The 15,594-nt window shown below is 44.4% G+C and overlaps 2 protein-coding genes across 8 annotated transcripts in view; one reads left to right on the top strand and one right to left on the bottom strand.

Moving 5' to 3' along the window:
* Window positions 1-6,135, top strand: part of LOC124001792 (palmitoyltransferase ZDHHC14-like) — a 96,975-nt gene extending 90,840 nt beyond the window's left edge. For 5 of the 6 annotated variants that reach the window (XM_046308873.1, XM_046308869.1, XM_046308870.1 and 2 more), the window contains one exon: window positions 5,033-6,135. In XM_046308873.1, coding sequence (XP_046164829.1) covers window positions 5,033-5,467 — 435 coding nt within the window. In that variant the 3' untranslated portion in view covers window positions 5,468-6,135. The remainder of the gene's footprint in view (window positions 1-5,032) is intronic. The other variant, XM_046308874.1, reaches the window with a different exon arrangement.
* Window positions 6,136-6,794: 659 nt separating this feature from the next.
* On the bottom strand, window positions 6,795-15,258 carry LOC124001794 (galectin-8-like). Of its 2 annotated transcripts, XR_006832856.1 has the most exons (9): window positions 13,166-15,258; window positions 12,704-12,792; window positions 10,796-11,006; window positions 10,476-10,595; window positions 10,352-10,378; window positions 10,152-10,240; window positions 9,638-9,803; window positions 7,264-9,507; window positions 6,795-6,930 (listed from the first exon to the last, which is right to left on the bottom strand). XR_006832856.1 is itself a non-coding variant. In XM_046308875.1 (8 exons), exons 1-8 carry the CDS (start codon window positions 13,202-13,204, stop codon window positions 9,358-9,360), a joined length of 891 nt encoding a protein of 296 aa, XP_046164831.1. In that variant the 5' UTR covers window positions 13,205-15,258; the 3' UTR covers window positions 6,795-9,357. The 2 variants fall into 2 exon arrangements, 1 of the variants encoding a protein (XP_046164831.1); XM_046308875.1 differs by having other exon boundaries at window positions 6,795-9,507.
* Window positions 15,259-15,594: the final 336 nt, after the last annotated feature.

Raw genomic sequence — 15,594 nt, 5'->3', positions numbered from 1 at the left:
GAATGTGGCATCTGTTTGACTTAACAAGAGAAAGAATTTCCATTGAAATATAGCACCGTTGAATCATAGCTGGTCGTCATGTAAATACGGAAAGACTGAAAAACAGCTTCTGTCTCCGGGCCATCAGACTGCTGAACAGCCATCACACAAGTGTCCTGCAGTACGAGACAAAACATACACCTCATACACACTCAAGACTCCTGTACTCACAAATACATTCACACACAGCCAACTCTGCTGTCCCATGTATATAGAGACAATAAACAATGGACACTTCATGTTTCTTTCATACAGTTTTTCCACATACTGTATTCTCAACATCGCTCATTCTAATATATCTACTACTCTACATTGCATTACTGTTACACTGCACACAGCGTATTTATATACTGGATTCTTGAGAAATCACTGTAATATATACTGCTGTACATATCATTCTCACTTGAACTTTTTGGTGTATATATGCATAGAGTTCATTTGGAATACTGATGGTGTTAATTGGATTCGTTACTGCACTGAGCTAGTAACACAAGCATTACACTGCTCCCGCTATTATAACATCTGCTAAACTGTGTACGTGACCAATACACTTTGATTTGTAATAGTGAAAGGCAGTCTATCAATGTACGAAAGGCAAATTGGTAACTAATAATCGTCAAGTTTGGAGTAGACTATTGCTGTTTTTTCCATGCATCTGTTTTGTAAAGCCATTGTAGGCTGATCTAGAGAAGCTGTGTCACCATGGCAACAGATGACAAGGACGCCGTCATGTCATTACACCATCCGTTACATTAGGCCCCAGTCAGGAAGTGACAGAGAGAACCGTGGAAGGACAGTATGTGTGGGCGACGTGACATCTAGAACAGTGGCCATGGCCTCTAGTTAAAACACAATCAGCTTTTGTTTTTTGTAATTTTCTGTTGTAGCTGGCAGCTATTTTTAGATGGCAGAGCGGGACACATGTAGACTCCGGAATTTGATGGACTCCTGTTTCAACTTGAGTACTGGATGATGAGCCACACAACTCATTTTAGACTCTCAGTATCTTTGTGGTGTCTACCTGACGTGTGATTTGTTAATTCATTAGACAAATGACTAATAGAATGCTTCTCAACTATGTCAAACTAATAATCTAGCTTGAACAACCCTAGAATGAACCAATGTTTAGACAGCTGTCATCATTTGAATGTGCATCAGATCATCATGCAGTCAGTCAGCCAGGCAGGCAGATCGTCAGGCAGGCAGGCAGTCAGCCAGGCAGGCGGATCGTCATGCAGGCGGATCGTCATGCAGTCAGCCAGGCAGGCAGTCAGCCAGGCAGGCAGATCGTCATGCAGTCAGCCGGGCAGGCAGATCGTCATGCAGTCAGCCGGGCAGGCAGATCGTCATGCAGTCAGCCGGGCAGGCAGATCGTCATGCAGTCAGCCGGGCAGGCAGATCGTCATGCAGTCAGCCGGGCAGGCAGATCGTCATGCAGTCAGCCGGGCAGGCAGATCGTCATGCAGTCAGCCGGGCAGGCAGATCGTCATGCAGTCAGCCGGGCAGGCAGATCGGCATGCAGTCAGCCGGGCAGGCAGATCGGCATGCAGTCAGCCGGGCAGGCAGATCGGCATGCAGTCAGCCGGGCAGGCAGATCGGCATGCAGTCAGCCGGGCAGGCAGATCGGCATGCAGTCAGCCGGGCAGGCAGATCGGCATGCAGTCAGCCGGGCAGGCAGATCGGCATGCAGTCAGCCGGGCAGGCAGATCGGCATGCAGTCAGCCGGGCAGGCAGATCGGCATGCAGTCAGCCGGGCAGGCAGATCGGCATGCAGTCAGCCGGGCAGGCAGATCGGCATGCAGTCAGATCGTCATGCAGTCAGCCGGGCAGGCAGATCGTCATGCAGTCAGCCGGGCAGGCAGACCGATCAAGAGCAGACATGGTTTTGTTCAGGCTAGGCTAGACCAGGTACGGTTAGTTGTAATTCCTTCTCTCCCTAGCTCTGTGCCAGCTGCTCTTCCTGTAGTTTGCTGGGCTGATGGCCGGTTTATGACCAGGGCTAAACTTATCGGAACTCAACTTCACTACCTCACAGGCTCCTAGCACAGAGCAGCACGCCAACATGGGTAATGACAGCCAGTGCTTTGGAAAATATCTGTATCTTCTCCCCCTGGGAAGAACAGGGGACAGCAGTCCCAGACCCAACCAGCAACTCACCCTCCCCAGCCTCTAAAGGAATTACAGCCAAGGAGATAGTCAAAGCTCATTAGTAAATAATGCCTATTTTTCCAAAGGACAGTATGGAGCTAAAACATTTGAAAAGCATTTATAAAGTAACCTAAGGAGTGCAACTTTGCCAAAGCTGGCCCTTATTATTAGATTTGGAGATGTGACGGGATTGTGGAGCGCACCTGTCAAAGAGAAGCTTTCGATCTTGACTAGCTGACATTGGGGCTAAACTAATCATGATGAAAGACCTATAGGCTGTCTCCTTGTTGTCGGTGATCAAGCCTGCCACTGTTGTGTTGGCAAACTTAATGATGATGTTGGCGTCTTGCCTGGCCACGCAGTCGTGGGTGAACAGGGAGTACAGGAGGGGACTAAACACGCACCCCTGAGGTCCCCCGTGTTGAGGATTAGTGTGGCAGATTTTTTATATTTTTATAAATGCATAAATAAATGATTTAACCTTTATTTAACCATGTAGGCTAGTTGAGAACAAGTTCTCATTTGCAACTGCGACCTGGCCAAGATAAAGCATAGCAATTGGACACATACAACAACAGAGTTACACATGGAATAAACAATACATAGTCAATAATACAGTAGAACAAAAGAAAACAAAATGGCTATACAGTGAGTGCAAATAAGGTCAAATAAGGGAGTTAAGGCAATAAATAGGCCATGGTGGCAAAGTAATTACAACATAGCAATTAAACACTGGAATGGTAGATGTGCAGAAGATGAATGTGCATGTAGAGATACTGGGGTGCAAAGGAGCAAGATAAATACAGTATGGGGATGAGGTAGGTAGATGGATTGGCTGTTTACAGATGGACTATGTACAGGTGCAGTGATCTGTGAGCTGCTCTGACAGCTGGTTCTTAAAGCTAGTGAGGGAGATATGAGTCTCCAGCTTCAGAGATTTATGCAGTTCGTTCCAGTCATTGGCAGCAGAGAACTGGAAGGAAAGATGCCCAAAGGAGGAATTGGCTTTGGTGGTGACCAGTGAGATATACCTCCTGGAGCGCGTGCTACGAGTGGGTGCTGCTATGGTGACCAGTGAGCTGAGATAAGGCGGGGCTTTACCTAGCAGAGACTTGTAGATAACCTGTAGCCAGTGGGTTAGGCAACGAGTATGAAGCGAGGGCCAACCAACGAGAGCGTATAAGTCGCAATGGTGGGTAGTGTATGGGGCTTTGGTGACAAAACGGATGGCACTGTGATAGACTACATCGAGTTTGTTGAGTAGAGTGTTGGAGGCTATTTTATAGATGACATTACCGAAGTCTAGGATCGTCAGTTTTACGAGGGTATGTTTGGCAGCATGAGTGAAGGATGCTTTGTTGTGATATAGGAAGCCGATTCTAGATTTAATTTTGGATTGGAGATGGTTAATGAGAGTTTACAGTCTAACCAGACACCTAGGTATTTAGTTGTAGTCAGAACTGTCCAGAGTAGTGATGCTGGACGGGCGAGCAGGTGCGGGCAGTGATCGGTTGAATAGCATGTATTTTTGTTTTACTTGCATTTAAGAGCAGTTGGAGGCCACGGAAGGAGAGTTGTATGGCATTGAAGCTCCTCTGGAGGTTAGTTAACACAGTGTCCAAAGAGGGGCCAGAAGTATACAGAATGGTGTCGTCTGCGTAGAGGTGTATCAGAGAATCAACAGCAGCAAGAGCGACATCATTGATGTATACAGAGAAGAGAGTCGGCCCGAGTATTGATGAGATGCGTTTTGTTGCCTTCCCTTACCACCTGGGGGGCGGCCCGTCAGGAAGTCCTGGATCCAGTTGCAGAGGGAGTCCTTAGCTTATTATTAAATAGGCTAGACAAGGACTCATTTAGTTCAAAGGCTAAAACAGTGCACTGCTGGCTCATTCCCAGTCCATTTAGATGTTTGATTTACATGGACACTATTTAGGTTACAGAGATACAGAGCTAAATTATTATCTGGCTTAATGCTGTTTCAACTCCATGTATTGACTTCACTATGCATTTGAGTCACATTGAATACTGTGTATTTTAGGGCTGTCCCCGACAACAACAACAAATCTTGGTCGACCGAGAGTCATCTGTTCTTCGACCAATCGATTGGTCTAAATGTTTTAACGTGTATTTTTCCATATACAGACGGGCATGTTAGACTGCAAATTTACCACAAGCCCAAACAGATATAATATTTATATATTATTCAGACCTTGTATATGATCTCTCTATTATGCGTGGGAATACTTGAAGACGATTTACTGGTGTTATATTCAACAATATAGTTGGGGAACCCTGGCCTATGTGTTTTAATAAAAACATTTATATGTACTGAGCTTGTCTGATGCTTTAAGCTAAGCACACTGTTTGATGAAATAATCAAGACACAAGTGACTCTAGAGTGAGTCCGACCGCAGTTGATTTGATTGTGCCGGGCCGGGCTCAGAACGAGTGCCTGTGTGACTAGCAACCTTTGCCTCTCTTGTCTGCTGCAGCGACCACCTTAGAACATCAACAGTGTTTACCCGTATTGCTGAAGCTGAAACATAATTACAGCCATTTCTGACTGAAAAGTTCTGTTACTACTGCTCCACGAAAGACATCTGTCAACCAACAGTTTTTCTGTTTTTCTCTGGTGGTTTACTGTGCATTCTAACAAGGTTACTAACAAAATCTTTTCTCTTTTTTCTCATCTCTTCATTCATTCACTACACATGTTAACCTCATCTATCTTCATTCATTCTCTACACTCCTCCTTCTATCCCCACATTTCCCTCTGTCTCAACATGTCTTATTACTCTCCCTATCTCTCCTTTCCTACCCTTCTCCATTTCTCCTGTCTCAGTGTGTTCAAGACCAGTGCATTCAGAGCACCAAATTCGTTTTGCAGGCTGCCGCCACGCCCCTGATGCACAGTGAGCCGGTCATCCTCACAGACGAGGCCTCTCTACCGGGCAGGATGTCATTAGGCGGTCCCTGCTCTGGAGCCCTGCCGCTAGGGGGCCAGCCTACACCCCCCACCTCCACCCCCAACCTCAGCTGTGACAATGGCATGCTGCCCACCTGGAACGACCACAGCGAAGCGCACCACCACCACCACACGGACGGGGTCCACCACCACTTCCTCACGCCTGAGGAAGCTCCCTCGCCACCGGGCATGCTCCCCTGCGGCAGCCCCCTGGGACACAGCCACACCATTCAGGGCTTCTACAACCCAGCCAGCCAGGACTCTCTACATGAGGACTCTGTCAGAGGCCTGGTCAAACTCAGCTCTGTCTGACAGGGGGTTCACTCAAATATCTGTCCATCCCCTAAAACACTCCCCCCAGGCTCTCCATCCACACCTGTGCCAAACAGTGGGTCTTCCCAACCCTGAATGCCTGTAACCAATATCATCTACGTCCTCTAAAATCACAGGACTTCTCTAAAAGACTGTGATACTATTTGGCTACTGAGAGCAGAATTGAACTAGGACCTTCCCTCCTAAGCCAACAACTTGCCAAACCTCTGCATCATACAGGGGGTTGTTGCTGGTGAAGGGCCCAGGGGACTTGTGCTTGTCCTGTGCTCCTCTCTTCTACTGAAGCGTAGTCCACTGTCCTGGGAGGGGGACAGACAAAAGAGGGCTGTCTGTCAGCTATTCCTAAACATGTTAAAGAAAAGCTGCTTTATTTCTGTCGTGAATCACAGGTCTGCCATTTATTTTTTTGTACAACGGACTATGGCCTACTTGTTGATCTGATGGACAGTGTCTTTGCCTTTCTATCTGATTCTGGTTTACAGTCAATCACCAAACAAGAGTTGATGTCATCATGATGTATATCATTTAATTCATACATGTTTAAGTTACATGTTAAGATTCTGTATTGTGCCATACCAAGGTCATTTCTTTTCCTCGAGTTTTTTCCTGTGGATATATTAATAAAATCACATTTTTAAGGAACTAGATTCTGTTGACGCCAAGCCTCAAGGTGACCTGTTGAAAGTCATGTGACGTCACACATCCTTCAGTAGGTATTTAATGGTCGCCTTGTGACGAGTGCCTTTGATAAGTGTAGCTAAATGAGAATAACACAAACCATTCAACAGTTTAAAATCATTCTACATCATGTACTGAGGGTAAGTCCTGCTCTAGGCTCCTGTAATGGTCCATTCATCAGGGGTCTAAGGCCTCGGGACCTCCAGCATCAGTGTGGAAAACAAGGGCCCTCTGTCACCAGGAGACAGTCAAGAACAGACTTGTATGGGCTAGGCTTACTTCAAATGGAATTTCATTTCCTCAAGCCAGATGGATGCTCTATTTTTTAATGTAGCAAAAACCATAGGAAACCATCATCTTACACCAATTTCTCCTTGATTGGATGGTCGGAAGATAATACAAATATAATTTGACCTTAAGAAGCCTAAACAGATATATTTAACAAAAACAATCATTTCAAACCTTGATTATATTTTCCTGTGTAGGGTGCCGTCTTTTGGATGAGAAAGGAGTGATATTTCTTGCTTCGGCCTCTGTTTATAGTAGGGCCTTTTCCGCTGCATGTTTTGATTTAGAAAAATGGGCCAGTCGACCGCTGTTTGTACCGCTTAACTTATAGCCCCATCTGGCTGGTTGAAGAGGAGAAATGCACCTCTGTAGCGGTAATAAATGTGCATAGATATCACAGGTAATTGGGGAGAAATGCACCTCTGTAGCGGTGATAAATGTGCATAGATATCACAGGTAATTGGGGAGAAATGCACCTCTGTAGCGGTGATAAATGTGCATAGATATCACAGGTACAGAGGAGAAATGCACCTCTGTAGCAGTGATAAATGTGCATAGATATCACAGGTAATTGAGGAGAAATGCACCTCTGTAGCGGTGATAAATGTGCATAGATATCACAGGTAATTGAGGAGAAATGCACCTCTGTAGCGGTGATAAATGTGCATAGATATCACAGGTACAGAGGAGAAATGCACCTCTGTAGCAGTGATAAATGTGCATAGATATCACAGGTACAGAGGGGAAATGCACCTCTGTATCGGTAATAAATGTGCATAGATATCACAGGTAATTGAGGAGAAATGCACCTCTGTAGCGGTGATAAATGTGCATAGATATCACAGGTACAGAGGAGAAATGCACCTCTGTAGCAGTGATAAATGTGCATAGATATCACAGGTACAGAGGAGAAATGTGCATAGATATCACAGGTACAGAGGAGAAATGCACCTCTGTAGCGGTGATAAATGTGCATAGATATCACAGGTACAGAGGAGAAATGTGCATAGATATCACAGGTACAGAGGAGAAATGCACCTCTGTAGCGGTGATAAATGTGCATAGATATCACAGGTACAGAGGAGAAATGTGCATAGATATCACAGGTACAGAGGAGAAATGCACCTCTGTAGCGGTGATAAATGTGCATAGATATCACAGGTAACTGAGGACCTGCTGGATGGATTAGAACATTTAAAAATGACCCCAATCATAATGATTTAAAAGCAGGCTAATGATAAGACATTACATACAGTAGATTCTTCATATTATGTATGTTACAGCAGAAGGAAACATGACATCAACAGAATTGATTAAATAAATAATAAGGCTGAAAATGGGTGACTGAAAGAACTTGCAATGTTCCTACGTTTGCGGAGACTACATTCACGGTAAACGCATGTCTGCTCAATTGGAAATTACCTTTAAATTTTGAGCGTGCTATAGCGCTGGACTTTTGGCCAAGTATGAAAATAGTGGCCATGCAGTCATACATTCGATCCACGGTATAGCTGGATTTGACATTTTAAAGGCAATATTCACGGTAAACGCTGCATATGTCAGCTCAATCGGAATTTACCTTTACATTTTAACGCAGATCTTTCTGCAATACGGATTTAATCCAGCCCTTGTTTTCATTGGACCATCACCACCCAGTGCAATTGGTTTGACCCTGTATTGTAGTTGTGCTTGAATTGAAGTGCACTAGACTAGGGGTTGGGTTTAACCCCTATCGCGGAAGAGACGCGTTAAAATGCGAAGGTAATTTCCAATGCAGTCTCCGCATGTTGCCTTTACATTTCAATCAAGCTATAATGCTGGTCTTCAGGCGATACGGATTGAACCCAGCCCTAGGTCATTTGGTCGGTGAGCTTAGTCAACTAGATTTGGCCATTTCACATGAAAGAGTTTGACCTTGTGACAACCTTTTCAGGCCATGTTGCCTTTAATGTATGAACTTAAACAGCTATTGGATTATATTTAAAGAACATATCCTACAGAGGGTAAATAAATAGCCACATGTTCCCTCAGGTACAGAACATTATATATATTCAGGATTTTCATAATCGGAGTTGTCAAGCAGCACCTGTAACCATCCTATAATTTGTTTCAGCACTGAAGAACCTGAGATGGATGAATGAGTGTATTATTTTAGTGATTAGGGTTAAGTATTTAATTTTAGAATGATGAAACAGTGCAGCTCCAAGAGATATTTTAGTCGAGCCCTTCCAAATCACGGTCCCTGTCAATGTAAATGGACATTCTGGCCTTCCAATGAGTTTATACCTGGTGCTAACAAGCGACCTCTGTCTTGATTGTGACCATATTTTTAGACCGGTGTAGTGGATTAAAATACATTGTAGTCATATCTTCCTGACCACCTCCAGAGGTAGACAAGCCATTGTAAACAGATCTGGAGGGTCAAACCATTTAAATCATCATCATACCAGCCTCTAAATCATTGACAGGTGGCATTAATAATTGTCTTAAATAAATTAATAATTATTTCAAATGTAAGGGAGGGACTAGAAAATCCAGTCAATGCGGATGGATAAGATACATTTTAATACTATGTAGAGACGCAACAAACCTTGATCAGATCACAAAACCCACAGGTTAGCGCAAGGTGTAAATGGGGCTGTTTCTATAATACTCCTGTCATTACACATTATTCCAGCCTCCCTTGCACCAGATAGTGCATACAAGTATTACTGTCAAATCCTGTAGACCCACTCAAACAGATCCAAGGCTACCTCAGCTGTAAACCTCATGGCTCAGACATTGGAACCCATAATCAGGCTGGCTCAAGCACTGCTCACTGCCCAGGGTGGGGGAGTTGTGAACGGGCCTGTCGTCCAGAATAGGGCTTAGCCCATTGTGGCCTAGCTTGCCTCTGTCATAGGTCACCACAGCTTGATGTCCATCAGCTCCAGGTCTCCCATGATCTCCAGCTGGTTGATGGTGCTCAGGTCCTGCACCCGGTGCCTGTATTCCAGCAGGTGAGAGCCATTCACCGCCAGCTTGAACTGGTGGGGCTGGCAGAGGATCAGCATCTGGGGCAGAGAGTACTTATAGTGAAAAAGACTAGTAAGAATTCCAATAATACAAGTAACAACTGCTCATTTAGAAACAGCATCCACGTGAACAAAGAAAATAATTCATACTGATAGTCAGAGAGCATACCTCAAAGTACTCCCCAGGCGAGAAGGGGAAGACGGGAAGCTCCCTCTCCTCTGGTCCCCAGGACTCACTCAGGTAGGAGTTCCTGATGAACATGGCCGACTTCATCCGGGGGTTCAGGTGCAGAGCGATGTTCTCACTGCCGTTGTTGCGGAGGTTCACAGTGAAGCTGCCAGACACGAGGTTCATCAGAAAAACAGTGATGTAGAATAACCTACATTGTCACGCACAGGAGGTTGGTTGCACCTTAATTGGGAAGGACAGGCTCATGGTAATGACTGGAACAAATTTGTGGAATGGTATCAAATACATCAAACATGGTTTCCATGTGTTTGATGCGATTCCATTTGCTCCTTTCCAGTCATTTATGAGCTGTCCTCCCCTCAGCTGCCTCCTGTGATCTATCCTTCATGGATAGTGGGCAGTCCCTATCTTGCCATTATACACTCCCGCAAAAGATACACTGTCTATTTTGTTAGAACATGGTTTAAATACTCAGTGGTGTCCTATTGCTTACCTGTGTGGGTACATGCTGACATGTCCCTTGATTGTGATGTGCTGTCCTGGACTCACCCCTTTCAGTAGACTGCCTTTGTAAGGGAGACTCTGGAAATGCAGAAGATATAGGCCATGTCTGTACACTTAACATATTGATGCAATTGGTCATGTTGCCTAATATAGATCTATACTTTATGGAAAATATAACACACAACTCACCAGGTCACCTGAGATTGAGTATATTGCCTACAGGAGAAAATAATAATGAAGACATTCATTATAGAGCTAGTTGAAAACATCTATTCTATTGACCTATAAAAAGAGTATTGGAGGGGGTACTTACTGAGCTTGGTATAAAGCCAATGGCGCGCAACTTGACTTTCCCAGATATAGAAAATGTGTCAATCCTGTCCAGTGAGATTCTGTGCTTGTATTCTAACAAATGAGAACCATTTACTGCCACCTGCAGGTACAAAGGTGAACAGCATTCACACAGGGATCACAAAAATCCATCCACTGTATTTGCATGACTATACTAGCTTCTTTTGACTTAACAGTAGTGAATGTGAAAGCAAATGTAGGTTAGTGAGTTTTTCCTGTATGTAGCCTAATTAAAGACACCTTGTTAACCGCAAGTAAAGTCCCAGACATTGGTCCACTTGCCTTAAAGACATCATCGTGGACCAGGATGATCGTCTCGAAGGCTGCTCCCTGTCTGTAGGGCAGCTGCTGAAGGGTCTCCTCCCAGCCCCAACTCTCCTGCACCAGGGAGTTACACACCACGCACGGGGAGCCCTTAAAACGGGGGTTGAAGTGGAGGGCGATGTCCGCACGAGGTTTAGTGCTGGTGCCACAGGATAGGTCCATCTGGAACCTGCAGTTACCACATTGGTACGTATTAGAGAAGAGTTTCTGAATGTCTTAAAGCTGAGGCTGGGACTTTAGTCAGGGACTCACTAAAAATGTTTTTTGATGAACTTGTATTTTTTGTTAGCTAAACAATGCTGGGTAAAATGATTATTTCAGTGGGTTGAACTGATGTATTTTTTTGTTTGTTACCTAAACGTTTTATTTCTAGTTAAGCATATTCTTATATGAAGCTAGGGTTGAGGGTTAGGCTTGAACCGGGATGTGGACATTAAGCTAGGGTTAGGGTTGAGCCGGGATGTGGACATTAAGCTAGGGTTAGGCTTGAACCGGGATGTGGACATTAAGCTAGGGTTAGGGTTGAACCGGGATGTGGACATTAAGCTAGGGTTAGGCTTGAACCGGGATGTGGACATTAAGCTAGGGTTAGGCTTGAACCGGGATGTGGACATTAAGCTAGGGTTAGGGTTGAACCGGGATGTGGACATTAAGCTAGGGTTAGGGTTGAACCGGGATGTGGACATTAAGCTAGGGTTAGGGTTGAGCCGGGATGTGGACATTAAGCTAGGGTTAGGCTTGAGCCGGGATGTGGACATTAAGCTAGGGTTAGGGTTGAGCCGGGATGTGGACATTAAGCTAGGGTTAGGGTTGAGCCGGGATGTGGACATTAAGCTAGGGTTAGGGTTGAGCCGGGATATGGACATTAAGCTAGGGTTAGGGTTGAGCCGGGATGTGGACATTAAGCTAGGGTTAGGGTTGAGCCGGGATGTGGACATTAAGCTAGGGTTAGGGTTGAGCCGGGATGTGGACATTAAGCTAGGGTTAGGGTTGAGCCGGGATGTGGACATTAAGCTAGGGTTAGGGTTGAGCCGGGATGTGGACATTAAGCTAGGGTTAGGGTTGAGCCGGGATGTGGACATTAAGGGTTAGGGTTAGGGTTGAGCCGGGATGTGGACATTAAGCTAGGGTTAGGTTGAGGGCTTGAGCCGGGATGTGGACATTAAGCTAGGGTTAGGGTTGAGCCGGGATGTGGACATTAAGCTAGGGTTGGGTTGAGCCGGGATGTGGACATTAAGCTAGGGTTAGGGTTGAGCCGGGATGTGGACATTAAGCTAGGGTTAGGGTTGAGCCGGGATGTGGACATTAAGCTAAGGTTAGGGTTGAGCCGGGATGTGGACATTAAGCTAAGGTTAGGGTTGAGCCGGGATGTGGACATTAAGCTAGGGTTAGGTTTGAACTGAGATGTGGACATTAAGCTAGGGTTAGGTTTGAACTGAGATGTGGACATTAAGCTAGGGTTAGGTTTGAACTGAGATGTGGACATTAAGCTAGGGTTAGGTTTGAACTGAGATGTGGACATTAAGCTAGGGTTAGGTTTGAACTGAGATGTGGACATTAAGCTAGGGTTAGGTTTGAACTGAGATGTGGACATTAAGCTAGGGTTAGGTTTGAACTGAGATGTGGACATTAAGCTAGGGTTAGGTTTGAACTGAGATGTGGACATTAAGCTAAGGCTAGGTTTGAACTGAGATGTGGACATTAAGCTAGGGTTAGGTTTGAACTGAGATGTGGACATTAAGCTAGGGTTAGGTTTGAACTGAGATGTGGACATTAAGCTAGGGTTAGGTTTGGTTGAGAGTTAGGATTAAATTGGGATGTGGACATTAAGTTAGGGTTAAAAACAACAATAACATTACTACATACCTGTCAGCATCATTGTGAACAGTGCCCTGGATAAGGACTATCTCCCCGGGGTGTAGTCCCCCAGGTATGGCCCCAGTGAATGGAATCACCTAGATGGAGGGGTCAGATGGGCTTAATAAAGACAAACCATCTTGGCAAACATAATCAAATCATATTCGCTGTGTGTGTGTGTGTGTGTGGCCTATAGCATTATTTATCAATATCTTCCATCCCATTGTTGAAACACCAAATCATATAAAATCGTTAAACATGCCAACAGCTTTTCGGCCCAACAATTATACAATGAAATGACTGCAAAACAACAGACGTTAAAGGCCATAGCTGCACATAGATCTATTGAAGACAACAACATGCATGCGGTATACTATGTTTTTATTCCTACATTAGTAGAGAAAGGGAGATTACGTTAGTCTCGCTGTAAATATGAGTATACTGGAGGTAGTCTAGTAAAAAGCCTCTTACCGGATTTAGGACCGTTTGTTTCGCATGTGCCACAGCCATTGAGACCGTTATGCAACAATACCATGCAGTGGTTGTAGCCTCGACCGCTAAATGATGAGTGTAGAATGAATTGGGTCGATGTTTTTATTTTCTGCTATATTAGGATGGCAGTAGACATCTTCTCTTCCTCTTCTATCCAATAACCTACTACGTCACACATTTGCGTACCATGTGATCCAGCCTATGCGCGACGACATCTGCCGCTACTGTATTCAAAATAGCGTCAGGTTAAAGGGACTGAAGAACAAATACATTCCTGAACACACATTTTTTTATGTAACCTTTATTTAACTAGGTAAGTCTGTAAATAAGAATAGGTTCTTAACTATGACGGCCTACCCGAACAAACCTTGTCCACGCTGGGCCAATTGTGCGCCGCCCTATGGATCTCCCAATCACCGCCGAATGTGATACAGTTTGGATCATCATCATCTGTACAGCAATAAGCGTTAAAAAAAAAACTACAATAAAATACAAATCGCTAAAATAAAATTGAAACTAAACAGCTTCTATGTCTGGAAAATATTTATAAAAAAACAACATTTGCAATTGATTTTAAAAAATGAAATAATTTCCTAATCATATCCAAATGTATTACAGTGCTTCCTATTGGTATTTTAGTCAATGGATATTAAGTTCAAACAAAAGTTGACTGGGTACTGGCCAGTGCAAAGAACATAGAATTATCTCTATGGCATAGAATTAGAAATGGCATAGAATTAGAAATGTAGAATGAATGAACCAGTGGCCTTTAGCACGCCAGTTACCTGGGAAACACCTTTATGGCAATTGTGATGTCAGACAGAACTGGGTGAAACTTGCATGCAGCGAAGAACATAAATGTTCCTAGGCATGTAGGCCTATCCACCTTTATTTAGCCCCCTGAGGTCTCTTCGAACCGGAACACTAAGCTCGCATACCGTTAATAACATAACGTTTGTCATCAGACTGAAACAATTTCACATTACACTGTAAACTCAACTGTTGTAACTTCACATTACAACAACTATTTTGTATTTCAAAAGGGATTGTGAGATCATGTGTAAATGGTGATACACCTGTAATTAACAAGTAGTTACCAAACTGCACAAATGACCTGCTGCTGTACCTACATGTTATACATGGAACCCTGCTAGCTACCTAACCTTAAGACCCACTCTCTGCTGGCCTGTAGCATGGGTTGGCTCCATCGGCTACGGCTTCATCATGATCTGTGTGGCCCTGTCTGGGAAGCTGACGGTACGGGGCCAGAGAGTTCTCCATTCTAGGATCCCTCATCATCATGATCTCCATAGTATGCTCGTCATATGCACCCAATCTAGGAACGCTGTTCTTCACACATGGCTTCCTCAGTAGAGTGGGCTCCAGCTTTGCCTTCACCCTAGGTTGGTACAGGGGAGGGAGGAAATTAGCTAGCAGTTAATTACACTATGGATTCACTGACACTTCCATCCATAACTTTTCTAATTCATATTGTATCTTGTTAGAGGGTAAGCTACATTGTTGTATTCTCAAGGCCACGACAGCTAACACATTATCTCACCTCCATCTCCCACCCCCCTCCTGTGGAGCAGGTATGATCATGGTGAGCCAGTACTTCAACTCCAAGCGTTCCCTGGCCACAGGGATAGTGATGTCAGGGAGAGCAGCAGGGGCCCTGGTCCAGACCCGGCTCCATCTGTACCTAAATGACACCCTGGGCTGGAGGCAGAGTCTCCGAGTGTTCTCAAGCCTCGTGATTATCTGTCATCACTGGCTTCACCTATCTGCCACTCAACCCCAAAGGTACTGCAGGGTATTCAAACCCATAACAGTTTTCATTTATTGAGCATACAGTAATGGGACCATTTACCCCATCATGACTGAGGACACCCTTGTGTACCCTTTCAAGCAGAAATGTGATATATTCAAAAGCTACAGTATGTGTTTCTGATGGGCTATGAGGGATTTCAATTTCAAATGTCTTTGCAAGGGGTTACTAGAAGTGTGGTGGATAATTTAAAGAACTCTCCCTTGAAGTTTGTGGTCCTTGGTAAGACAAAGTCTTTCTTATCTGGGTTGCAGCCAATGGACTGTGTCAATTGGGATTCTTCATTCCATATGTCCACTTGGTAAGTTACATACTGATGTAAACAACGGAAGGCTCAGCTGCAACGGTACGACGTTATAGTTTGGAAACATTATGTAATTTGACTTATTCTTTTAGGGAAGAAATGCTATTGAAATGTAATAATCTGATAACAAATACCCTTAGTACTACCTGTACAGGATACATATAGTAAATAGATAGATACCTGTATGTGTGTGTTTTTGGTTTTACTGGGGACGAGAAGTCCTCACAAGGATAGTAAAACAAGGAGAATTCAGGGACATTTAGAGGGGTAGGTTTA

The sequence above is a fragment of the Oncorhynchus gorbuscha genome, linkage group LG17 (genome assembly GCF_021184085.1).
Source record: "Oncorhynchus gorbuscha isolate QuinsamMale2020 ecotype Even-year linkage group LG17, OgorEven_v1.0, whole genome shotgun sequence".
In the NCBI taxonomy this organism is placed as follows: domain Eukaryota; kingdom Metazoa; phylum Chordata; class Actinopteri; order Salmoniformes; family Salmonidae; genus Oncorhynchus; species Oncorhynchus gorbuscha.
The sequence above is the reverse complement of the archived record's forward strand: the minus strand, read 5'-3'. Positions and strand labels throughout refer to the sequence as shown.